General features: G+C 32.5%; 4 protein-coding genes and 1 long non-coding RNA gene across 5 annotated transcripts; 2 read left to right on the forward strand and 3 right to left on the reverse strand.

The window, feature by feature from the left end:
• Positions 1-11: 11 nt before the first annotated feature.
• LOC125050239 (heparan-alpha-glucosaminide N-acetyltransferase-like) lies at positions 12-11,758 on the reverse strand. The gene is made up of 10 exons (XM_047649946.1): positions 11,349-11,758; positions 9,660-9,876; positions 8,999-9,116; positions 6,637-6,813; positions 5,671-5,842; positions 4,798-4,871; positions 3,498-3,631; positions 2,391-2,558; positions 1,674-1,897; positions 12-1,438 (listed from the first exon to the last, which is right to left on the reverse strand). The coding sequence occupies exons 1-10, from the start codon at positions 11,587-11,589 to the stop codon at positions 1,260-1,262; spliced, it is 1,704 nt and encodes a 567-aa protein (XP_047505902.1). The 5' UTR covers positions 11,590-11,758; the 3' UTR covers positions 12-1,259.
• A 147-nt stretch (positions 11,759-11,905) lies between these two features.
• Positions 11,906-14,714, reverse strand: LOC125050238. The gene is made up of 2 exons (XM_047649945.1): positions 13,633-14,714; positions 11,906-12,251 (listed from the first exon to the last, which is right to left on the reverse strand). The coding sequence occupies exons 1-2, from the start codon at positions 14,635-14,637 to the stop codon at positions 11,949-11,951; spliced, it is 1,308 nt and encodes a 435-aa protein (XP_047505901.1). The 5' UTR covers positions 14,638-14,714; the 3' UTR covers positions 11,906-11,948.
• A 1,586-nt stretch (positions 14,715-16,300) lies between these two features.
• Positions 16,301-18,845, forward strand: LOC125050523. Its single transcript, XR_007117151.1, has 3 exons — positions 16,301-16,490; positions 17,901-17,957; positions 18,144-18,845. It is a non-coding gene; the product is annotated as an uncharacterized LOC125050523 (long non-coding RNA).
• Positions 17,398-20,594, reverse strand: LOC125050522 (dolichol-phosphate mannosyltransferase subunit 1). Its single transcript, XM_047650421.1, has 5 exons — positions 20,426-20,594; positions 20,145-20,355; positions 19,598-19,788; positions 18,849-18,932; positions 17,398-17,813 (listed from the first exon to the last, which is right to left on the reverse strand). Exons 1-5 carry the CDS (start codon positions 20,551-20,553, stop codon positions 17,678-17,680), a joined length of 750 nt encoding a protein of 249 aa, XP_047506377.1. The 5' UTR covers positions 20,554-20,594; the 3' UTR covers positions 17,398-17,677.
• Positions 20,595-22,167: 1,573 nt separating this feature from the next.
• On the forward strand, positions 22,168-23,502 carry LOC125050593 (NADH-cytochrome b5 reductase-like). Its single transcript, XM_047650529.1, has 2 exons — positions 22,168-22,318; positions 22,389-23,502. Exon 2 carries the CDS (start codon positions 22,510-22,512, stop codon positions 23,377-23,379), a length of 870 nt encoding a protein of 289 aa, XP_047506485.1. The 5' UTR covers positions 22,168-22,318; positions 22,389-22,509; the 3' UTR covers positions 23,380-23,502.
• Positions 23,503-27,619: the final 4,117 nt, after the last annotated feature.

Raw genomic sequence — 27,619 nt, forward strand, 5'->3', positions numbered from 1 at the left:
AAACAAAAATGTCAACATTTTATATATTTTTATTATAAACAGTTTTTAATATCATGAAATTATTAATAAAGTAAAATTTATATGTTTTACTATCAACTATCTGTGTTTACTGGTTATAATATGTTATACATGAAAATAATAATTGAAATTTAGTTCTATTTACTAAATTAAAAACACATCTAAATAAAAAAAGAAGAATAATGTGCAACCTTAGTACAGATTTAACTAAAAACTAAAGAAATAAAAAATATTCTAAAATCATATCTAATTTTAAAAAAAATGTTTCCTTAATTTTCATTGGTGTTTTTTGAATTATATGTTAAGAACAAATTATATTTAGCACATTAACCAATTTCATAACTGATTTGTTTTAATTACATTTGAACTGCATTAGTTTTAAGTAGGCAACATACAAGGTTAAAAAAATATGTTGGCTATATATGTATTACAAGAGTTCTAGGCACTTATTTATCAATTAGCAAAACTTAATGTATCAACAGCCAATTCTTGGAATAATACAGTCTTTAGATTTATAGCAGATCTTACATTCCTAGTATTTAGAGAAAAACTTTGAAAATATTATGTTAAGAATGGTCAAATTTTAAGGTACGATTCATATACAAATTTTAGCGCGAGTTTATTTTTCTATCTGTCAAAATCCAGAATCTGACCGTTTGACAGATGACATTCAGGGCGTATGGGAACGTTGGTTCGCACGAAAAATTGTCTCTGAACCGTATCCATATAGTCAAGTTATGTCCATAGCTACCGCTACTAAATGACCCAAATACTGCTTCTATGTATTGTGTGCAGTATGAAATGCAAGTTACCGAAAATTTTGCACAGTATACATAAAAGCCGTTGCATATGCAACATAGAGAATGAATTAGGATATATAATTTCAAAAAAAAGATCAGGGACCTAAGTAAATTGACATAGATGAGTTGCTATACTCGAATTTATATTGAAATGGTCACGTGACCAAGCCGAACCATGTCGCTTAGATTTGTATTACAATAGCGGGTCACATTTCTGCAAATTACCACTACCTGGGTCCTAGCTAATAAGATTATTATCACGCCTTTCTAAAATATGCCCCTTTTTGTCTCTCATATCTTTCTTGTACCTTTAATCCAAATAGTCTCACTTCAGTGTATAAAACATGTTCTAAAGTCACATTCATTTTCAACTCTGCGTATCATATTTGACGTTCCAATTAACGCTGTCCATTCTCTATGTTTATGTTTTGGCAACAAATATTAGAGCGTTATAAAGATCCGCTTCCTATGTAGGGCAACACCGACGGCCAGCCAAATCAACATGGCGGTCGCGTGTGTTGCCAGTAATTGGCTGTGTGTTGGGTTTGGAACATGCCAGTATAGCGGGAAATGACGCTTTAGAAGCTCACTACCGATGTACAGGAAGAGGGCATTTTGTCCTGGAATAAAAAATATATTTTAAATATGATATAATAATCCATTTATAAGCATGCGTAAAGAAACTGTATTCAATAGGTATAAGATTTGTCTTAGAATTAATTTTGTATTCCAGACCAGTTATAAAGTTTAAATACATACCACCAAACTTAAAATGTGTATGTAACACTTCCAGCGTATGGGTATGTCATACCCATATAAAAATTAATATAAAAAACACTATTAAATACAACGCACCTGCATAATACAAGGGGCGACCACCCCACTTCGTCTTCAAATCCACCAAGAAATATAACACGGCCTGTATAAAGAACGCCATTCCAGCTGTCACCAAGCAATAAGACACGGACCAAAGGTTTTTGTTAATTGGGATTGCTCCTCCATTTTTGGAAAATTCACAGAGGGCGCCACCAACTACGCTGAATACAATCGACCAGAACACCCAACGCATTATTCTTGCCCTGAAATAATATTTGAGTTAGAAAAACGATTTATAGTTTTAACATTATTAAAATAGAGCAGTGTTGGCCTAGTGGCTTCAGCGTGCGACTCTCATCACTGAGGTCGTAGGTTCGATCTGCAGCTATGCACCAATGGACTTCTTTCTATGTGCGCATTTAACATTTGCTCGATCGGTGAATAAAAACATTGTTTGGAAACCGGCTTGCCTTAGACCCAAACAGTCTACGGCGTGAGTCAGGCACACGAGGCTGACCATCAACTTGCCTATTAGATAGATAATTGATCATGATGAACCAGATACAGAAATCTGAGGCCCAAAACTAAAAAGGTTGTAGCGAGCGTCACTGATTAATTTTTACATTATTAAAATGTCTGTAACGATATTAAAAAATGCACAAACGACAACAAAACTTATTTTTCCGCAGAAGGCAGACCTTGCCAGGCGCATAAAAGCGTAAGCATTAAAAGATTCCAAAACTTAATAAAAAATACCTGGCGTGGTTATACACAAGCATAATTCTCGATGCGTGCGCGCCCGCCTGCACGACTAGCACGCCCGAAAGAATTCCCAACAATCCTTCGGGATCATGGGGCTGTAAGGGCATGTAGATCTTGCGGAAGCTGCCACCCTTGTATAAGTGAGAAGAGCCAAGGATTAATCTAGAAAAAGATAAAGATTATTAATTGGATAAGTCAATATTAATATTACATTAACTATAAAAACAGTCAAATAGCTAAGACTATACGTAAATTAAAAAAAAACAAACTACTTAAATGTATTTCTATTTTTTTTTAATTTAAAAAGTTATTCTCTGATTACTTATACAATACGTAAATTAAAAAAAAACAAACTACTTAAATTTATTTCTATTTTTTTTAATGTAAAAAGTTATTCTCTGATTACTTATACAATACGTAAATTTAAAAAAAACAAACTACTTAAATTTCTTTCTATTTTTTTTTAATTTAAAAAGTTATTCTTTGATTTTACATTCCGTAGAATTCTGACATTTCATAAGTGTGGCTGCTAAAAAAGTTCTCCACCGAAAAAGGGACAAATTTGACCCATAAAAAAATAAAATGAAAATGCGACGTATTTTTTATGTTCTATCTACAAAAAGATAAATCTAAATATTTACTTACTCAAGTGACCTAATACAAAAATAACAAATATTTCAATATCACGAACAATATATCGAATAACCTTTATTTTATTCTTTAGCTGGCATCACTGCCTACTAATTCCAGGTTTAATAAACCTTTTTAATGTGAACCACCGCATTTAATAAAATGGATACATTCACTAACAAACAAAAATGTATGAATAGACTTAGATGTTCAGACTAGTATTGAAATTGAAAAATGTGACTGGCCAAAGGTTCAATCTCAGACATGTCAAAAAATAGTAGCTGTCAGAATTCTACGAAATTAAAAATCAGTATAGTATATTTTTTTATACTCTTGTAATACAAAAACTCATATTTAAAACGCAGTCTAGGTCATAGTAAGTCCAGATACTATTTGTATTTACATAATGATAAAACATATAAATACAGACATAAATTTTATATATTTTAAATACACCACATAACAATTCACCTGTCAATATATCCTGCGATACCACCAGTGCAGTTGACCAGCGAGAAATCACCTAATGCAGTGCGGTGAAGACCTCCGGGTCCCACATACCCGCGGGGACAACCCGGCGCCGACACAGTTAATGTTATACACACCTGAATAAATGCGTTTTTCTTAAATTAGTCAGAATCCAAGTTTCTTTCAAGTTGATTTACCTCCGTTTGTATGCCCCCTTCAAAATGCGTGAACCTTAAAAACTACTGAATCGATATTGATAAAACTGGACTGGGCAAATTTGACTGTAGTTTAACTTTATAGAACTTGGAAAACTTAATAGATCAAATATTTATCCAATTCCCACAACGCTTTGTGTTTCCGATTCCGTTTGTTTTTACAACAAACTCCCAAGCGCAATTAGAGAATTATCACTAAATAAATTCAAAGTCCTCGTTAAACGAAAATTAATCAACAAAGCTTTTTATAAATTTGAGGACTACTTAAATGATCCTAATCCTTGGGATTGAATTGCTCCAGTTCAAACAATTTGTATGACAATACTTGGCGATTAAAAAGAGTGGCGGAAAGTTTCTTGCCAGTTCTTCTTACCCGCTCTACGCCCTTGACTTGCGAACTGGTAGTAAATGTAAATTTACGATTAATTTAACTTGACTATTCAAAAGTGTACTTGGTTACCTACTTGAATAAAGATATTTTGAGTTTGAGTTTGATTTAAAAGAATATTATTCATCTAGGGAACGTAAAAAAATAAAAAAATGGAAATTGCGATTCTTTGATGTCAAAAAACTATCTAGCATTATTTTTGTTTTTTTTTATGGTACAGTTTTATAAACTACTATTTTTTTATTGTGAAATTTTTCAGTTAGTTCATGCTTAGCTTAGAATAATAACAAGTAGGGAATAAAAGATAGGCACGGACGGTGATAGCCGTGTATTTGATGTTCTGGATTATTAATTGTATGTTTTCATAAATTTTGGAATTTTCGAAAATTTGTAAGGGGTACGTTTTTACATTTATTAATTAAGGGTTTAGTTTTGAATTCTTGAAGTCATCATAAATGTTTTTTAGCTTTGGGAAACGTCTTCACATTGGTATACCATCAACATGGTAATAGAAAAAACTATTTATTTATGTGAATACCACAAAAAGGTTTGATAGGAGTCCAAAAACCCTATCTTGCCACCCACATATATTTTTTAAAAATACTATCGTTGTTCTTTTTATCATATTATATTCTTCACTCATTTGTTTATTTACATTACAAAAGAACATATGCAATAGACAATAGAAATAAATAAATACCTGAATAGCAACCAAAAGAATCGTGGCCAGCCATTGTTGCCAGCCCGCAGCGATATCACGGAATAGGGATCGACCTGGCAATAAATTATTAATTTAATACGATAATAATATATTTAATCAGACAGTGATGCATATCATTATAGAATGTCCTGTATTTGGAGCCTCCAGGTGCGATCTGGAGCAACAAATCGATATAAAGGTAACTAGATTTCTGCATATAAATGCGTCACTCACTGCAACAAGATCGTAGGAGAGGCGAGACGACGGGCCCTATTCGCCTTTGCATATAGAATGAAAAAAAATGTATATATATATATATATATACACATTTTATTATACCAAATATGTGTATAAAATAAGGTCCCGCACCACTAGAATCGGGGGTATTGGGAATGTTATTTAAAAAAAATACGATAATAATATAGAACAGAGTAAATGGCACACGTTTTTTTTTCGTTAAGTAAATTAGAATAACTTAATTATTCAACAATATAGTATATTCGCCTTAATAGAGACTGTAAGTAGTGTTATTGGACACTTTTTTATGTTAAATATCCTTATTAGTAAACTTGGTTAGACTTAAAATACTTATTAGTCTTAAGTTAGATAGATTATATGCAGAGGTTAATTACATTGACAAAAAAAACCAGTAGCGCTCCCTATTAGGTCTGGGACTCAGTTTCTGTACCGGTTTCGTGATCATTTGCTTTTTTTAATAGACAAGTACCTACTTGGTATAGTCAAACTTCCGGAGATGATCACTTTATCATCTATTCCGACTTTTTATGTCTAAACATACCGGTTTCTTGAAGTCCACTACCGTAATAAATGGGATGAGATTCGCACACTGCACTATATCTGCATGATAATTACCTGGCGTGATATTCTGGCTGGCCCTCATAAAGGCGCACTCGAGAGCACCAACAATGAGGTACATAGCGGCCAAGCGCTGCAACACTCCGGGCCAGCGGACATCGTACCAGGACACATTCACTGAACTTAGGCAGATTCCTACTATGGACATTAATAGGGATCTCTGTGCCATCTGGAAGAGATTTACATCTTATCGCACGTTAGGGAAAAATTATGAGAGTAAATGTTCACCCTGAATATCTGTTCAAACGTCGGTAAAACAGTCTGGGCCGCTAGTTGGCGCGTGCTGTTTTATCGACAAGTTGCATTGTCTGTCATGGCGTAGTGGTTTTCAGAGTCGTGTTTATTTAAACCAAAATAATAATTTCTATACGAGAAAACCCGTTCCATATTCAAAACATAGTGTTTATAGTAAAATATCATTAGTATAATATTTATTATATCGTTTCGATTGGAACTGACGATTATAGGGTCGATTATATTACGATATTATAGGGTCTTGTATTGCATATAAAAAAGCATAACTGTTACAATGTATTTTCATGTTAATTTAAGTTGTACCACAAGGAACCTTTCTGTGGCCGTTGACAATATGTAAGCCCTGTGAAACAATTATCAGTCGTAGGGATTAGGGAACAATTAATTCACACCAATTGACCTAGTCCCATGCTAAGCTGGTGAAGCTTGTGTTATGGGTACACCAAATGCTCATCACATCGATGTTTGTCTCAGCCGGGGATCGAACCCGGGACCCATGGATTCGCAGTCAGGGGTACTAACCACTAGACCAATGAGACGTCATATAAGAACAATGAGAGCGGTTATATTTGCTATCATCTAATATTGCAAATTTTATTAGATATACATTTTTAATTATATTAAGCTCAAATAAATACATGATTTTATTAAATAGGATTTTGCCAATTGAATAGTTAGGGAGTTAATATGATTTCAACAGTCAGTTACCTGTTTAAGAGCCTCGATTCTCGGCAAAGACGTCCTCAGCCGGGCGTTAAGTGACAAGACCAACGACTCGCCCATAGCGAAGGCGAACCATGGGAAGACCACATCAGCAACTGTCAATCCGTTCCAGGCAGCGTGAGTGAATATACTATAGCCACCGCCTCCGGCATTCACGAATATCTGTGGAAAATTTAATATATAAAATTATCGTGTCACAATATTCGTTCCCATACTCCTCCGAAACGGCTTGACCGATTTTGATGAAATTTTTTGTGCTTATCCGGTATCTATGAGAATCGGCCAACATCTATTTTTCATCCCCCTAAATGTTAGGGGTAGTCCACCCCTAAATTTTTTTTTTATTTTGTTAGACAATTTTTTTAATTTCTATTTTTTTATGATACAACATACAAAAATACATACAACCCCAAACTTTCGTCCCTCTACGATCAACCCCTATTTTTTTATTATAAATGGTAAAACGACGTTTGCCCGGTCAGCTAGTTAAATATATAAAATTATCGTGTCACAATGTTCGTTCCCATACTCCTCCGAAACGTCTCGACCAATTCTTATGAAACTTACTATGCATATTCAGTAAGTCTGAGAATCGGCTACTATCTATCTTTCAAACCCCTAAGTGATAAGGAGTACCCCAATTTTTATGTTTTTTTTTTATGATTCAGCATACAAAAATACATACGACCCTTAATTGTCACCCATCTACGATCGACCCCTATTTTTATTATAGTAGATTTTAATTGAACTAAAAAAATGTTTCCTAGAAATATAACACATGGCACAACAACGTTTGCCGGGTCAGCTAATAAGCTATAATATTTTCTAAATTAGGGTTTGACAAAATAATATTTCCGTTTATTTTTATTCGCTATACAAGACCTGTTTTTATACCTATATATGCAATAAGTAAGTGAAATGGTTTGACAGCTTCCGAAACTAGATTTAAGTTTGATTGACCTAGAATACACGAGATTACCTAGTGCACTATAGATTTATAAAAAATAACGCTATTTGAATATTAAGGTTACCTAGATATAAGTCAGATAAAGCCTAGAAGCTGATTTGGTTTTTCGATAGCTGTTTCTAAATGATCGATGTTTTTACCAACTTTAGGTCAAGGCTTGGTGTGAATAATTAAATAATGATTGTTATATAAAAAATAATGAATAAAGATTAATTTAATGTTTTAATAATTTAATTATTTGTTGTGAATTATGATTGTTATATAAAAAAATGAGTAAAGTTTATTTGTTATCAATTATTTTTTGTGAATTTTGAAGCATTTAAAACACTATACTTTTATTATGCGAGAGAATTGTTTCAAATTACTTGTCTACACTTTCCCACATAAATTACACAGAGAAACCATTGAATAGTGATTGTAAACCTTGAGTTAATTACCATTTATATATTGTTTCAGATAGCAAGTAAGAAAATACTTAGCTATATTTTTCGTATCTTAGTACTATATGTGTATCTAGACTAGTTAACTGAATAAAAAAAACAATATAGTGGCAGTGACCAGCCAATGAGCCCAACAAAATTTCTATGTGCGCATTTAACAATCGCTGGAACGGTAAAGGAAAACATCGTGTGGAAATATTGCCTTGGACCCAAAGAGTCGATGGCGTGTGTCAGGTATAGGAGGCTGATCACCTACTTGTCTATTAGATTGACAAATCATAAAACAGATATAGAAATCTGAGGCCATGACCTAAAAAGGTTGTAGCCATTTATTTTTTAATATTACAATGGTCTATAGTTGCAGTAGCTTTCAACTTACGAGTCAGCAGGGCATATAGTTGTAAATAGGACACCTAGGCTTTACAGTCAATGGATTTTTGTTACAAATAATCATCTAATTATGTAATAGAAAAGAGTAGAAGATTGTGGAGGAAGGAAGGTGCTGCTCTTCCTCCATCATAGAGATTTCCGAGCTACGACGCTACAACGTACTAGCGTACGACCAATCAGGCTCCAGAAGATAAACCACTCCTTATATGGAAATTGTATTCGTTTTTACAACAAACTCCCAAGCGAAATTAAAGAATTATTACTAATTAAATTCAAAGCTCTATAAAGCTTTTTATAAATTTGCCAAATATTTAAATGAAAGGATCCTTGGGATTGATTTTCTCCAGTTCAAACAATTTATATGACTCAAAACCTAGCGATTAAAAAGAGTGGCAGAGAGTTTCTTGCCAGTTCTTCATGCCCGCTCTTCGCCCTTGCTTTGCGAACTGGTAGTAAATGTAAATTTAGAATGTATTATAATCAATAATAAAATATTTATAATCTTTTCTGCTGACGTTGATAGTAATTTTGAGTTTGATTTAAAACTTACCATAAGCGCAATGGAGAATCCTCTAAATATGTCTAGCGACCGCAGCCTAGATCTAGTAGGGGATCTAGGTTCACTTGAGACTATCACGCGTGTTTCGGAGCCCAGTTCATTGTCCTCTCTATAACAAGACAGGTTTTCATGATATAGAAAACTTTAAATGGCCTAGTAGCTGAGCCCAATGCATTTATTTTTCTCTATTCCCAATAACACAATAACCAACATTTGTAGACACAAAAATCGGCGTGTGTCAGGCACAGAAAGCTGGTCACCTAATTAATTACTAAGCACAAAATGTTCAATGCTAAGACTGCCTTTTAACATAAGTTACTAAGATAATCAATATAATAATATGTATATATATATTATTTTTTTCTTCATCCATCTGCATTCAACCTCTCAGCTTTTATCAGATTTTATGACTATGAGTAATATATATGTACAACTATTTATATTATATGCAGATCCTAAGATAATATTTAATCAGATGATGGTCATACAAAGGACAAAAGATTGTAAACTATTTTTAATTGTTTGCAAAATTCTCTTGCAAGAATTATAAACCATACATTCATACAGCTCAGGTACAGCAAATATAATATTTACTTTTGTGTAATACAGATACATAAATAAATATATATATATAACATATAAATTTGAGTACCTTGCAAAGTATCTGGAATAGAAGCGTCCAGCGATGATTATCTTAAGAATTCCTTTAACAATATACCAGAGTGTGGCCAAAGACAACAACACAACTACCGCCGTAAGTATTGGGAGGTAAGCCGCATCAGGTTCTGCTGTCATCCGGGGCTGGCAGTTAAGACTGTCATTTGCAACATTGATGCTATACTGACCAAACTCTTCAAATTCGTAGGTACCTGTAAAGGTTTGATAGTATACATACTTGACCGTTAAGAAAAATACAATTTATTAAAGAAAGTTAAAATGGTATATTTGTATAATATTTAGTATCTGATGCTAATTATGCTGCCAAATAACTTGGTCTAACCATACTTGTGACTCATAATATTCATTTATACATCCACTGCCGCATCAAAATTGCTAGTTACATGATAGCGAGGAAGTTACATAGATCGGTTGACACAGCAACCTGATTCATAAGTTCTCATGCTATTTTCACATTGTATTTCTTAATTTGGTTTTCTCCATTATAACATGTGTGATGTTTAAGAGTATAAATATAAATAAAAAAGTGAAATTCCTCATATCTAAATGTTCTGTCTGAATCTGTTGAAATTGTTTTAATATTTCTTTAGGCATTTCTTTATATTAGATGCTTGCTTACTCTCCATTTATTTATGCATTAACAATGGATGTGTATCAGATACACAATTGATATATGATACAAATAAAACATATGCATTTAAAATGATAATAATCAAGTTTATGACTCAGACAACTTTAATATTACAGGTTTTACTAAACAAGATTTTATTTGTTTGTACCTCTCTTTTGTATGTATTATATAACTCTAATATAAAGTGTAAGTGAAAGTGCAATATTGCGAATAAAATATATACAATAAAAATTATAATATATGAACAAAATAAACATTAAGTAATATATCATTAATTTAGCAATCCACAAAGGAAATTTCCATTGTTGCTAGTCACATGACACAGAAAGGTAGTACATAAAATAAGTCCTGTACATATCATTTTCAAGGTTTCACTATTCAATTTTACAGTTTATCTAAAAATTCTAATTAACACATAGTAAATTATGCAGCTTTTGCATGCCCTGCATATCAATTAATACAGTAAAACAGGTTTAAGAGTATGTAAGGAGGACAGCAATAACATAGTTTTGTCTTACATTGTAAATAGATATTTGTAATAATTATAATAAATATACTTTATCAATCAGATTGGTAAAATTAATAAATTTTGGAATCTTTTAATTAGCACAAATTTATTAAAAGAATTCACACAGAAACACTTTCATTTTAGAAGTGAGTAACTAATAATGTATTAAATTAGTCATATAAGAGGGTTAAAAATTAACTTCTTCATGTAAAAATTTATATGGAAAACAAATCAGTAAATCCGAAACATTGTAATCAAAAGCCTTTGTGTATTTACATTGATTGTGCTTATCAATATCAATAGTTTCAGACAGATGTCCACATTACTAAATAGGAAACAGAATTTTAGCCAATATTGATATTTTATTATGAGTCACTTGACCTAAGCGTCGATAAATACGTCATTCTCTACATACTATATTGAAAAGGTTTCATATTTTCACTAAATCTCATAAATTATTTGTAATTTGAGTAACAATATCAGACATAGTTTGCGTGGTAAAAATGTTTGGAAAAGTTACTTACCATTGCAAATTTCATTATCTGCGCTGCGTATAGCAAATCGGACGGGACTGATCGTTTCTAGGACTACAGGACCTGACTTCTTCAAGTTGGCAGTCTCCAACAACATGCAATCTTCACACTCCTCATACTGGCTCCAGAAAGCAATTGGGCCATCAGTAATTATTTCTAAACAAGCTTGATCATACCGTAGTTTAGTTCCATTGCAATCGCGAACACCGACGTTATTAAACTGGCCAAGCATCTTGTTGACTTTCTACATCAGTAATGCAAAGCGGAGTATCTACTTAACAAAACTCCAATCACCACACCAGAACTACAAATATATTTTATATAAACCTCAAAACACCTTTTATGCACACAATGCAGATTGCAGAAATTAAACAATACAATTACGTAGGTATATGTACTATAGACAGCAGTGCTTCCAGATCCCAAAAGTAAAATTACAGTGTTGCCAGCTAAAAATATAGTAGTTTCTTAAAACAATACAGCAGATTCCAAATTCGATTACAGTAAAATTACAGTAAAAGTTTGCTTAAATATTAAAAGAAAAATAAGATGCTGTATTAATTTATTTGTAAATAAGTATAAGTAAGTAAGTTATTCTAAAATAATTTCCTCATGATTTTGATAAATTTTTGCATTCATCTTCAAAATCATTTCATTACTGGGATTAAATTTGACGCAGTTTTCAGAATTTCGACGAATGGCTTGCTGAGCTAACATATTTCCTTTTATAGTGTTTGTGATAAGACAGTTCCTCTGCTTGGTTTTTATATTATTAATTTCACTAAACTTGCGTTCGCACTCAGCGTTTGAGTGAGGCAAAGATAATACTTGCAGCATAAATCGAGGCAGCAAATGGAATTTAATGTCTCCATTGCTATCTTTCATTTGAGATAACTGAAATAAAAAACAAATTTATGAATGTGAACATAAATATGTGCAAAATTATGTAAATAGAGTTCTTATACAGGGTTTTTCAACAAGAACTTTGTTTTCTAAAACAAAATAAAACAAAGAATTTAGAGGAAAATGAATAAAATTTTTATTGTATTACAAAGAGAAAAGTTTGGCAATTATGAATGAAAAATGATATCTGGCAAATGTCCACCACGACCACGCTGACAGATGTTGATTCTTTCATCAAAATTTTTAATCACTTTTTGGCAAAATGGAGGGTCTATTTCGTTAATGACATCACGGATTTTGAGTTTTAAGGCTGCAATCGATTCGATTGGCTCCGTATAGACTCTGTCTTTAACATAGCCCCACAAAAAATAATCCAGTGGTGTTAAATCACACGATCTGGCTGGCCACTTAACAGCTGAATTTCGCGAAATTATGCGCTCGGGAAATTTGGTTTGCAATAAATTGATCGTTTCATTGGCTGTGTGACATGTGGCACCGTCCTGTTGAAACCACATTTCAGTGATATCCATGTCATCAATAATAGGCCAAAATTTAGTGGTTAACATCTCGCGATACCGTGATCCATTGACTGTTACCGCATTTCCAGCCTCATCTTCGAAAAAAACGGCCCAATCACGCCTCCAGACCACATAGTGCACCACACAGTAACACGTTGAGTATGCAAAGCCTTCTCAATAATTGCTTTAGGATTTTCAGAAGCCCAAATGCGACAATTTTGCTTGTTGACGTACCCTGACAAATGAAAATGGGCTTCGTCTGAAAAAATGATTTTTTCAGAAAAACCAGCAGGTTGTTCCTGAATGAACTGAGCGAATCTGCGGCGATTTGAATGGTCGATCAGCTTTAATTCCTGCACCAGTTGAATCTTGTAAGGCTTCAAAGCCAAATCCTTTCGCAAAATTCGCCATGTTGTGCTTTTGGATAACCCCAATTGTTGAGAATGTCGTGAAATTGACAAATTTTGATCTTCTTCAACACTGTGGCTCACGGCGGCGATGTTTTCTGTTGAACGACCCGGTCGAACACGTGTTGGTGTTGGCACATTTTGTACCGAGCCTGTCGACTCAAATTTCGCGACCAAATTCTTAACAGCGGTCTCAGAAGGACGATTATGCTGGCCGAAAATATCACGAATTTTACGAAATGTAACTTTGACAGAACCACCATTTTTATAGTGGATTTGAATTATTTTAATGCGATTTTCGAGCGAAATTGAATTCATTGTAATAATTGCCAAAGCACCTGCTACGAATACCGCCAAAAACTAAATGTCAAAACTATCACGTTCTCGGTGTTGCCACAATTGAAAAACAAACTTCTTGTTGAAATACCCTTTATAATTAAATTTTACCTGATGCCAAAATAAGTCTGCTGGTTGACTTGTATTCCAATGTATATCATTCGCAATAAAAATCAAGTTTCTCCATTCGTCATCTAACGTCTGTTGATCATTTAAAGTTGGGGGTTTCAGCCTTGGTAACACTGGGTACAGTGAAGACAAAGACTGTTCTCTATTATCTGATAAGCAAGAATCAGGATTCAACTTTGCGATTGAGCTCAAAACTGGGTCATTTAAACTGTATCTTTTCCGAATGCCCACGCATGCTTTAACGATAAAGTTGAGGCATTTCTGTTTCATCACTGTAACTTCTTCGGTATGCGCATGTAGCTCTAGGACAGCAACTTGATTAGCAACACCCAATCCTAGGTATATATCTTTCAGATGTATGTAATGTTGACTATTAGTAGGGTCAATTGCGTCGAGTGGGGTGTTTTTAATATAATTTGGAGTTATGAATAACGATAACAGTTCTCTGTATAGCTCAGTCATTTTGTTATGGGCTTCAATAATAACGGGATCTTCACTTTGAAAGAATACGTTAACGCGGGTAAATTTTGGCAGCATCCAACATAAAAAATAAAAATATGCCTTGATGATGGGATCATTCAAAAGATTGTGAATGTCTTGGCAATCCTGTTCTTCTAGCCATTTATCGTCATAATATAATCGCAAGGCATCCCATTGCTCCATGATTCTGTTCACAACACTGGACAGCGACAACCAACGCGTTTGAGCTGGACGTAGAATTTTGTGAATATTAGTGTCCGTAAATACTTGAAATTCTTTTAGCTCTGCTTGACGTTTGTTACTATTTTTGAAATAATTGTAAATCAATCGAGTCAGTTTTTCTGCATCATGAGGCAATTCTTTACAAGCGTCTGAGGCACATAAATGTAAGGAATGGCATAGACATTTTAGCACAATAATACCTGGGCACAATTGTCTAAACCGTGAGGACACTGAATTACGACAGCCCATCATAGTATTACAGCCATCTGATCCAAATCCGATCATATTTTCTAAAGGTATATTTCCGTCTTGAAATGATTTTATTATTGAATTAAATAATTTTTCAGCCGTAGCTGAGTAATCACCAAATACCAATCCGTCCAGCATTAGTATCATTAAACATTTGAATAAGATCCCAGAATCGACTTACTATACGCCCTGAACTACGATCATAATATTTGACTACAATACACATTGTTTTCACACTGGCAACATCGGTACTTTCATCTACCATTATAGAAAACTTTTCGCGTTTCAAATCTGCTACTAAACATTCTCTTTCAGAAGCTCCGATGACGTTGTTTACTACTGCTTGTAATTTAGTATGCTTAAGATTAATGTTACTTGCAATTTTAGAATCCGGGAAAATTTTTGGAAGTAAATCAACAAGATGGTCCATCACTATGTGGGATATTTTATGTTCTGCCATAAAGGCCGATAATTTAATTTCCGCAATTTTTCGTCGCTCATCATCACTTACACGTTGCTGACTCTTAAAAATATTATCAATGGTACGCACATTCGGTTGCCCAGGAAAACGAAGTTTATGTTTAGCACCTTCACCGTGTCTTTTAATAGCACCTAGATCGGCAGTTAATGAAGAATCGCAGACAGTGCAAAAACATTTATAAGCAGATTTTTTGTCAGGTTTTAGCCACTTACGAAAGTCTTGGATTTTAAGCCATTCCTCTCGAAATTGTTGCCGATATTTCTTTTTTGCACTTGACGGACCAGCAGCGCCACGAACATCACTTTCTTCACTACTTGAGCCCATTTTTACAATTATATAGATTTGGTTTAATTTACGCTATCCACAAGAATTAAAAAGTCTTAATCTGAAATAAATGTATGTGCTCGCTACAGTAGCAAAGCAATAAAACCACACGAAATACGAATCAAAACGTAATGAATGAGATGGAAAATACAATGTTGCTTTGTCAGACAGAGACGGTTAGTTTTTGCTAAGCGTTAGTTCTGATTCATTGGGGAATTCCCCGCACGTAAACTATAATATGTAGGTAACAATCCTACTCTACATTGTCTATAGATAAAGGTCAGGGGTTCTGGGTTCTAGATTAGGTTGCAAATTTATATTTCGTATTTTCTAATACGTAAAACGTATTAAATTTGATAATTTATATGAACGGAAATTAAATACAGTATTTTCATACACTGTATTTTATCATTACAGTATACAGTAGAAAAGTCTAAAATACAGTAAATCTACTGTAATTACAGTGAATCTGGAAGCGCTGATAGACAGTGACAGTGTAGACTGTAGACATATTTCGCAAAATTTTAATGGCCTCATTCTATCATGAGTGTCAGCATGACATATGTCAGCTAGGTATAATTCCACAGGCTATATACAAATATGGTGTCGAAACCAGAGTATACAACCGTCGGAAACTTCTTTCACAGACTACCTAACAAAATCTTATTTTAAATTTAATATATGTATTTAAATTACATATATTATGTGCCAATAGGTAATTTCAGTTTCACGAATTAAAGCTAAACTTTATCAATTGCGTGGTAAACGAAAAGCAAAAAACTCATTGACAGTTATTTAAAAGGGGCCTTATTCACGGCTAATAAGGTTTACGTTTCTATCTAGCGCTTTATGTTTACAATAACGAGAAAGTTTTCGTTTTCGTTACTACCTAAGATACTTTTAAGTGGTTTTTGTGCTGTGTGTGAGTACTCGTTAGTTGTTTCAGTTTGCTACAGGCCGAAGGTGGTAATTTATTGTAAAGGTTTAAAAAAGAACATTGTTGACCCTAAATATAAAGTTAATAATTTTAAAAGCTACAAGAAAGTACTTATTCTGTTTACCAATTACTACTCCGACTGATCCGGTAAGTAGTAGTAAGTTAAATAAAATATTATAGTGTTTATTTCAGTACAAAATTCAATTTAATGATATTTATGTATTTAATTAAAGGAGAAAACCCCCGTTTTTTGCATATTTCCTTAAAATCTTTGCGGCAATATTGAAGGCGTTTTTAGAATGAAGTTGTTGATTTTCAGTGATTACAAAAAGTGAAATGTATGACATATGTAAATAATAGTTTTTTTGATTGCAAATTATAAGTATAGATACTGTAAAATGAAATCTTGTTACTTACATTTAGAGTTGATTGCATCAATCACAGAAAACGCGAAACTGTAACGTTAATAGATATTGCAACATTAATGATTAAATATAACACAAAACTTTGAAATTGAAACTTACCTGGTAATGTGTTAAGAGTTATTATTAAATCACCACTACTGATAGGATAGAGGGTGGGATTTTCATATTTACTAAAACCACTTTTTTTTCCTTACTGATCTAACTCAGTAAGCTGTGCAAAATACATTATTACACAATTTAACAATTACCTACTTTTTATTATCATCTTTTATTTACAACACAACTTTTCTTTCAACAAGAACGAACATTTAAAAGTGAATGCTCACTAATAATTATTTATCCTCTGCATTAGAAAGTCCTGTCGGTCATTTTAACTTAAAATACAGAACATTTAATTTTCAGATAAATATTTGGTTGTAGTGATAGAAGTTGGCTCCTAAACTCACAAAATGAAAATTACTACTGTCCACTACTTTATCATTGTCGATTCAGTTGAACTCTTGGACAAATATTATTAGACAAATACAAAGTTATATTTATGGTGAAAAATACCCTTTAACTTAGCCATCATCAAAACTTTCATTTTCACTATAAATATTATTACTTATTATAAAATAATTGATTGTGAATATAAATAAAATCTTTATTCTCATAATATACAAATATATTCTTTAGTATACTATAAAAATACACATTTATAATGACTCTTTATAACTTATTTAATAGTCTTAATGTGGTTCTAGACTTAAAGAATATCTTCTATAATTTAATTTAGATATTTGCAATTTGAAGTCACAAAAACATTAATTGTGGACTTCAGTATAAAGAATTCAAAAAGCAATGGAATGAATTTGTACATGATCATGACTTTGCTGAATATGCTTGGCCACCTCTGTCAAATTGCTACAATTATGTGGTAGCAAATAAATATAAGAGAGCCTTAGCAAATTGAATAATCTCAGTACCACCAAGCTTAGATTCGCCATACACGCGATCCACAAATGTGATGGGCACCTCACCTATAGTGTAGTTTAACTGTCGGGCTCTGAAACAATTTTTTTTCAAACTGCAGTAAACTTATCTTTTATTCAAACTGTAATAAATTTCTTAATATAATATATGAAAGTTACAGAAATGTACAACCGCTTCATAAGACAGAGACTAAACAAAATGCAGATGGGCCATATTAGTGAGTATATCTTATATGTATATAACATTTAAAAAATTAAAAATCCATAGATCTATAGAGGCTTAGAGTATACCGTGTCTATTTAATTTAATGAAAATATTCTTGTTTTTACAGGATTCAAACATAATAATAATAATGTAATATATAATATTTTGAACCCTTGACATCTTGTCTTATTGTTTACAGATAAAACTTCAAACAAACTTACTCAATTGAAAGTATTAGAAAGACATCTTAAACAAACAAGAAGGAAATTTGCAAGGATTGAACGACTGACTTATGCAAACATGGCTCATCTGTTCTCCAAGCAACTACTCTTCTCACAAGGGATTTTTCAAAAATATTACATGTTTTTAAAGAGTATGACAACCATGTTAACATCCATGCTCTTACTCTTTACTACAATTAAAAAAAAGATATAACTGTAAATTTACATCTTCAAAGCAGCATTAAGATATTTGTGTTCAGTTTTATCAAAGAGAAATCTTAAAATTATATTAGATTTTAAATATTTGTATTTGTTTAAAATAATTTGAAGCTAAATGTATTGTAAACTCAATTATATATATTGGTTTAATTTCTCTCTCTGCAAGTCACTTAAGGTCTTAGTTTTATTTATTTAAGTTTAAATTTATGGAAATCTTGAGAATCTTATTCAACTATTAAATGGGAACTATAGATTTTATTATTAAAATGTGATATTAATATACTATTGTGATATGAGATAAGCATAATCAACTGACTTATTACTATAGCTTGTTTTATAATATTAAAAATTCTGCATATGAGAATTGTTCATGAAATTATGTAGAATTAATTATATAGTATTATGGGTAAAAACTAAAATGTAATAGAATTATGCCTAGTATTATTAAATTTTCATAATTTTACCTGATTATCATTTCCATTTGAAACACATATCCCTTTGACACACAACTTTCTACAAGTTTCAGTAGAACATCTTTTTTGTACAACCTGAAAATGTAATCTATAATATAAAAATGAATCGCAAAATGTGTTGGTAAGCGCATAACTCAACAATGCCTGGACCAATTTGGCCAATTCTTTTTTTATAATATTCCTTGAAGTACGAGGATGGTTCTTACGGAGAGAAATTTAAAAAAAAATGAGTGAAAAAGTCTAAATACAACACTTTTCTATATTCCCATACAAAATATTCGTAATAATACTTAAAAGTCAATTTGAACTTTAACACCATATCATAAAGTTCAAGTGTGGAGGGGTTCCGGGAAGGTAAATTTTTATTTTTTGACAATGTATTTGTTGTCTTATCAACTTTCTTTTTTTTATCTTACTAGCTAGACCGGTGTCCCGAATAGCAGAATAAGTATCTTAAAAAAATAAAGAATCGACTGTTAGGCGGTACGATGTTCGCCAGGCCAGCTAGTTTAATATAGATATCTACCATATGCATTTTGATGCTTTTTAAATTGTGAGTTGAAGATTTTCTCCTACAGTTGTAGAAATATAGAATTAAAAAATAACCCATGAAAAAAGTCAATGAAGTTTTATTATTTTAGGGTAAATTTTTAACATAATTTTAGCCATCATACATCCCAATTATATTTTATTATATTTTCTATTCTACTTTAACTTAGACTAAGAATAAAAACAAGTACCTAAATGACCCTGTTAAATCTGACACACCAGGTCTTAGTAACATTTGTGTTAAAAAGTTGGCACCTCTAGATATTAATTTTCGCTTAAAATCCCAACCATACACCCCTCCTCCATTGATATAGCGTGTGCCAGTAACTATATCATAGTCATTTTCTTTCTGGAGCTCTATGAACTCTGGAATGAATTTAGGCTGAAAATTTAAATAACACTCAATATGATATTGAAAAAAAAAACTCTAAAGCCAGTATGTTACTGATATGATAACATCTCTGACCATCTGTTTGTTCTGACAGTTTTAAATGAATATATTGGCAATGAGGCAACATTATACAAAATCATTGAAAATTATAGTACAAATATTTAAAATTCCAATACATTTAACAGGCTTAAGAAGACGAATAAGTTGTTTCCATAAACTTTAGCATAATGCTATATACCAATAACCAATAAGTCATACAAACAAAATAAATTATTGATCTTGAATCTTGTTGACATAAAGATGCCATATACGTACATAAACCTGATAGAGCTTAATAACAAACTTACGTGGTGACTTAGGTCAGCATCCATAATAATAATAAAGTTGCCGGTCGCATGTTTAATGCCATGAATGTAAGCAGTGCCAAGTCCTAATTTCTTCTCGCGAGGTCGTAGCACGATTTTATTAGAGCCGTATAAATTTTGCAATTGCTTAGCAACCTCTAATGTTCCATCGGGGCTTCCATCATCAATAATTATCACTTCAAAATCTATTCCACTAAAAATGTAATGAAATTATAGCTACAGATTAGTAAACATTACAAAAATAAATACACATATTTCTATACCTTCCATCTAGGTATTTGATTATAAGCCATATGATAATAGGAAGATTTTCTCTTTCATTGTATGTGGGTAATAATATCGAATATTTATCGCTTTTAGTAATTTCTGAATCTACACCAGTGGCCGCCATGCTGTCTAACACAGACTAGTGACTACTGAGTAGTGAGTACTGACTTACTGAGTAGGGACTAGGGACTTAGGGAGAGTAGAGACGTGAGTACCGAATTATGCTGACTCGTGTCTCGCTAGCACATTACCACAGATTTAGTAAAGGTATAGTTTATAGTTATAATATAATTCAAATCATAGTAGTTAGTATAGGTCTACCAGGATCTGATGGCAAAAAGGGAAAAAAGAAATTGACGCTAGCAATACTGGGGAAATAGGAGTAAAACGTTTTGATACTTTTTTTCCTTATAGCGGCTGATTCTGTGTGTGATACATGCAAAATATATAAAAATTTATCCAATGATAATTTTTGAAAATGTGGCGAATGTGGGGTTTGAAATTTAGATGAAAACTCCAATTACTCTGTTCATGAGGTTATTAATTAATTAAGAACTTGAAAATGGTTCCAAATACTGCACATCCATAAAAAAAAGTCTTCAACGTAGTATTTATAATAAACCTCTCCTCTTGCATCTCAATTAACCGATCTTGTTCTATGAACTGATTTTTAATGTTGATTACATGTTCACAAGATTTTCGCTATTCATCGATCCCTATTTGAGAGAAAGAAACAGTGTAAAACTCATTTATCTTGTTTCTGATCAATTCTAAATCAAAACTATCCAAGTTTATTTGTAGTATAAGAAACCCCTGAAATAAACCAAAGTTTAGTATAATAGTATAAGATCCCGCTATACAACGACCTTCACCGAGATGCTTATTTAATGAAACTTATTTTATATTTAATTTAATATGTCAATAAATATAATCCATATGGGTTGCCTAGCAAATTTCAGTCCAGAGTATGTTTAATTAATATTAAAAAAAATTTTTTTTTTTATAATATGCATGTAGTAAATTTTTTGAACTTTTTTCAATCAATATTTTTAATCAGGGTAGTATTATATATGTATCACTATAACCTTCTTTATACTAAAGATGTATATATACTTTAGTGTCACATAAAAAATATACACATAAATAATTAATTGATTAAAAACAACCTAACGTTTGCATATTCTATGGGCTTCATACTTTCGATTGGTATAGAATTTATCTAATAATCATACCGGTGAAATGTTAAATTAATTAAACATACTCTGGACTGAAATTTGCTAGGCAACCCATATGGATTATATTTATTGACATATTAAATTATATATAAAATAAGTTTAATTAAATAAGCATCTCGGTGAAGGTCGTTGTATAGCGGGATCTTAGACCATAAGTACATAATATAATACACACGAAAAATCCCATAAACCAAAGTATCAAGACGTGTCATTCCTACTAACCAGTCAACGCTTGCACATGGCTCAATATCGATGATTGTGTATGTTCTGCATCTTGTTGATCAAGTATTCTTTGATAAACATTGAAAACAATATATATATGCTTGCGATCGAAGAGGTTTCTTCGACATTTTCATCACTTTTTAAAGGAAATTTGAAGCCAAACCAAAAACAATTCCTCGAAATTTCAGTTGACACATGAAATTTTTCTTTTATTGCCATATGAAAATCGCTAATTTTTTTTTTTTGCCATCAGATTCTGGTAGACCTATAGTACCTAATACCACATAAACCACACTCATAATAATATATATATGTATTTACGAACCGCACACGTCAATGTAGTATATACTATATATATTTAAAAAGATTTACGAGCGATCACCGATAATTGATATCTGTGGACCTTGGAATACTGGATTCTGGTGTCCGAAAGTAAATATTGTAATAATAAATAACCTTGTAAACTTCAAAAAACTAGTCTTGAATAATTTTTTTCTTCTAGAAATTGGTGTTAGTTGATGCTGGAGTGAAAATATACTATAATAACGTGATGTGGTGCTCCATAATTCTAATTTAAGTTTTAACATTTAAGGCTTAGTTAGGTACATAGTTAATTAGCACTCATGAAGGCTCCAGTTGAGCCAAGTAAAGAAGATTGTTGTAATAGTGGATGTAATCCTTGTATTTATGATGTGTATGAGAAGCAATTAAAGCTGTATGATAAATATAAAAATAGTCATAATGTGCCTACAGATCTTAAGCCAAATGGAATCTTGCAGGGTGAATACACATCATTTGTGGCAACTAATGTATTAATCTTATGTAAGTCTCATAAGCTGATAAAATTTAAAAAAAAGGATAGTGGTCACAGAGTATTCTGGAAAGTAGGTGAACATTTTTATATTTTATTTAAAAAAGACAGCCAGAAATGTTCTCGTGCCTATACACCCATAAAACCTAATGAAGATGACTGTGATTTTGAAATTATTGTAAAGGTATATGAAAATGGCTTAGTATCCAATCATTTATATAACTTAGTCAAAGGAGATACTACTTTGTGGAGAGGGCCATATGGAGGTTATGAAGTTACACCAAATAAATTTAATAATATTGTTTTATTTGCTCAAGGAACAGGTATTATACCATTAATCTCTATTACTCAAGAAATTTTAAATAATGAAGATGATATGACTAAAATATTCTTGTATTATTGCACCCATTCTATAGAAACCATTTTATATAGAGAAGAGTTGTATAGTAAGAAGTCATTTTGGAATTTTTCATACAAAGTATATCTAAGTTCAAGTTCAAATTGTGCACTTAAATATGAGGAGCCAATCTTAGATAGGAAATTAGATGTTAGAGATATTGAATTATTAAAACCAGCTGATGTCAATCAATATGTAATATGTGGATCAAATGAATTCATGAGCTTTTATAAAAAATTCCTTGTAACAAATGAAATTTCTTTACAAAATATAATATTACTTTAGTTGGTTTATATTTTAAATTAAAATAAAATGTTGGTCTTCACATTTCATCATTATTATGTTTGCTTAATCCAAAACAGATCAATAAGAAAAAATATATATCATTGTTTAGTGAATTTAAATTGAAAAATATGTTCCATTATCTTAGTTTATTTTTTGTTGTTTTCAGAAATAAAGTTTAAAATTTATCCCCTTTTTATTTTAAATGTCTAATGTGAATTTTATGTTGTAATTACTACTAATGTAAAAATTAGTTAATAAGTTAGTTTGAAAATCGTATTGTTAAATAAAATATCTCATAGGTCCTTTTGAATATTATCTTTCATGGCTTTACCAAATTAAAATCAGTAGCGCTATTAGGTCTGGGCATTAGATTTCCGAATCTGTTTCATGATCATTTGTCTTATTAGGCAAGAAGGTGATCAGCCTCCGTTGCCTTCTTTTTTGGGTCTAAAGTTTCCTCACGATGTTTTCCCCCACCGTTCGAGCGAATGTTAAATGCAGACATAGAAAGAAAATCTATTGGTGCACCGCCGGGGATCGAACCTACGATCTCAGAGATGAGAGTCGTACGCTGAAGCCACAAAGCCAGCACTGCTCTGCTTTGCCAAACTACCAGAAAATGAAGTCAACTACTATAGTGGCAAAGAATGCAAGTTATATCATATAAAATTCAAAATTCAAAAATCATTTATTCACGTAGGTAACACAATGTACACTTGTGATTCGTCATTAAAGATATAAATATTAATGCTTCTAATTTTACATTTACTGCCAGTTCTCAAATCAAGGGCGTAGAACGGAAGAGAAGAACTGGCAATAAACTCTCCGCCACTCTTTTTAATCGCCATGTTTTTTTTTTTTTTTTTTACACAACGGTTGTAAGGAGCTGCAACCATTACACCATGTTCCACATGACATTTTAAGTAATTAATAATAAGAACATAAATAAAAACAAAGACTTGTCCCCTATCAGCAGGAGGCATGGTGAAATAGGAGCACGCACTTACATTCTCGTGGGAACAACACGCAAACACATAGTCGAAATAATTAACATCACCGCATACACGAATTCAAGTACGACCAGTCACCACAAGCAGCACCCGTTCACGAGTATGACGCATGGCCAGCCATCGGCCCCCTCGCCATATTTTAGGGAGAGAGACAACCCGACGCATGGACGCCGCCACAAGCAATGACATTTAAGCGAGCATGACGATCCTTGAAATGTGGACTTGGCTACATAAGAAAATAATAATAATACTGAAATAATTGGATACCACATGGATCACGGTTTGTTCCCACTTTACATTAAAACAGTCGTGGATGTTGACGATCGCCCCAGAGTCTGGAAATGCAGCCGAGAGATTCAGTCGTGTTACCTATAATATATACTGGAGCAACTCATATCCAAGCACTAGGATCGTTTAAATATTCATTTATATTATAATAAGCCTTAGTAAGCAGTTTTACTTTAATGTACGATTTAAATTTATTTATTGACAACGCTTGTATCTCACTAGGGATTTTGTTGAAAAAACGTATACAATTGCCTTGGAAAGAATTACTCGTTTTATGCAGCCTTCTGGTTGGTGCGCTAATTTTGTCTTTATTACGAGTACTATAATTATGGAAGCTACTATTCTTTTTAAAGATATCTATATTTTTCCGCACATACAAAATATTCTCATAAATGTATTGACTTGCCAGAGTCAAAATATGTAATTCCTTAAATTTGCTTCGGACCGACTCCCGTGGGGACAACCCACAGATCGCTCTTATAGCCCGCTTTTGCACTACAAATATCGATTTAATGTCAGCTGCATTACCCCACAAAATAACACCATATGACATTATACTATGAAAATAGCTGAAATAAACAAGCTTTGCTGTGCTCTCATCCGTAAGATCGCGTATCTTTTTAACTGCGAACGCTGCGGAACTTAGCCTATTCGAAAGACCTTCTATGTGTCGGCCCCACTGGAGTTTACTATCTAAAGTAATTCCCAAGAACACCGCATTATCAACAAAGTCTATTTCCTCGTCTTTAATTATTATTTGAGAATGACTACTTTTTACATTTGTAGTTACAAATTTAACACATTTTGTCTTCTTTTCGTTTAACTTAAGATTATTTGTATTAAACCAGTGAACTACACTGGAGATGGCACTGTTTACGTTATCAAGTGATGGATTTTGTCGTTTCACTTTAAATAAAAGCGAAGTGTCATCAGCAAACAGTACTATCTCGTGAAGCTCCTTTACAAGAAATGGCAGGTCATTTATATAGACAAGGAATAAGAAGGGACCAAGTATGGAGCCCTGCGGTACTCCCATAGTAACAGAGGATCCCTGTGATATAGCTCCATTTACATTTACCTTTTGAATTCTATCGCTCAGGTATGATTCCACAAGATTTAGCGCCCTTTCGCCAATGCCATAGTGTTGAAGTTTCTTGATTAGGATTTCGTGATGGACACAGTCAAAAGCCTTTGATAAGTCGCAAAAAACTCCAATGGCATCATGAGAATTTTCCCAAGCATTTAAAATCTCGGAAATTAATTGAATGCCAGCATCTGCTGTGGAGCGACCTCTTGTAAAACCAAACTGCTGGCTATGCATAATTTTATTATTATTAAAATGTGTCAATAATTGTTCAAGAATGATTTTTTCAAAGATTTTACTCAAAGCCGGCAGCACAGATATGGGTCTAAAATTTGTGGGGTCCGAAGTGCTGCCCGTTTTGAATAACGGTGTGATTTTACTTATCTTCATCTGGTCTGGAAAGACTCCACAATCTATACATTCATTAAATATTATAGCCAACTCTGAACTGATAGTATTGATTACTGATTGTAAAATGAAAACAGATACACCCCAAAGATCTTTAGTTTTTTTTATTTTTAGCTGTTTAAATGTTTTTATAATGTCATTGCAGCTAATGCGGCTAAATACAAACTTATGATTGCATACAGGAACATTCTTTTTCAATAATAAAAGGGCGGCTGATGGTGAAGAATTTAAAACGCTGGTTGTATTTAAAGGAATGTTAGTAAAAAACTCTTCAAATGCAGAGGCTACTTCGAGGTCGGACTAATTACTTTGCCGTTTATGTTCACTTTGAATTCAGTATCCTTTCTGGAGGTTCTTCCAGTCTCCTCGTTTATAATTTTCCAAGTAGCCTTTATCTTATCAGAGCTGTTGTTTATTCTAAGACTTAAGTGTTTCGCCTTAGCGATTCTACACTCTTGCCTAAAACTTTTTGAGAATATCCTAACATAAGTTTTAAATTCTTCACTGTCATTATACTGTTTTTCATCATACAACTCATACAATTTTAGCCTTTTTTTGTGTAGCTCCGGAGTTGCCCAGTCACAAAAGGTAGGTTTCTCCGAGACCAAAAAAGTCTTTGGAGTGAACACATTTTTGAATTCACCAATAAATGAATCAAAGAATGTGCTATATAAATTATTAGGGCATTGGTTACTACGCAAAAATGGCATTTTAAATATCAAATTTTTCCTAAATCTATCTAACCGATCCTCTGTTATAGGAATTGTGCATATTTTCTTTTTTTGATCTTTACATTTTAGTATTTCAAATTCAAACAATTGACCAGAGTGGTCAGATGTAAGTTTGTTGATAATACAGGCGTTGAGAGGAACTATATTACTATAGATATTGTCAATACATGTTGCCGTGGTCGCTGTTACCCTAGTTGGTACAATAAAAGTATTAATTAAATTATATGATTTAAACAGATTTAGCAAACGTTTACTTGAACTACAGTTGTCAAGCAAATTTACATTAAAGTCTCCACTAAAGATCAATTTTTTCTTGGATTTTTGCAATTTGTACAGAACCTGCTCCAATATTTTTTCTAAACTATCATATTGAGCTGAAGGAGGGCTATACAAACTAACAATGATAAATTGCTCCAGCTCCACACAAGATACTTCTATAAGGCGTTCCACAGAGAGGCTCACTATGTCCTTCCTTTCTTTAAATTTTATTTTTTTACTAAGCAATATTAATGAGCCACCGTGTATTGCATTTCCTCTGCAGAACGAACTACCAATCTGATGATTACAAAAATTGAACATAAGTTCACATGTCTTTAACCAGTGTTCTGTAATACACAGTATGTCAACCTTTTCACTGCTCAAAAACATCTCAATTTCTAGTAATTTACTTTTCATGCCTTGTATATTTTGGTGAACCAGATTGATAGTATTGTTCTTAA

This window comes from Pieris napi, chromosome 6 (genome assembly GCF_905475465.1).
Source record: "Pieris napi chromosome 6, ilPieNapi1.2, whole genome shotgun sequence".
NCBI lineage: Eukaryota > Metazoa > Arthropoda > Insecta > Lepidoptera > Pieridae > Pieris > Pieris napi.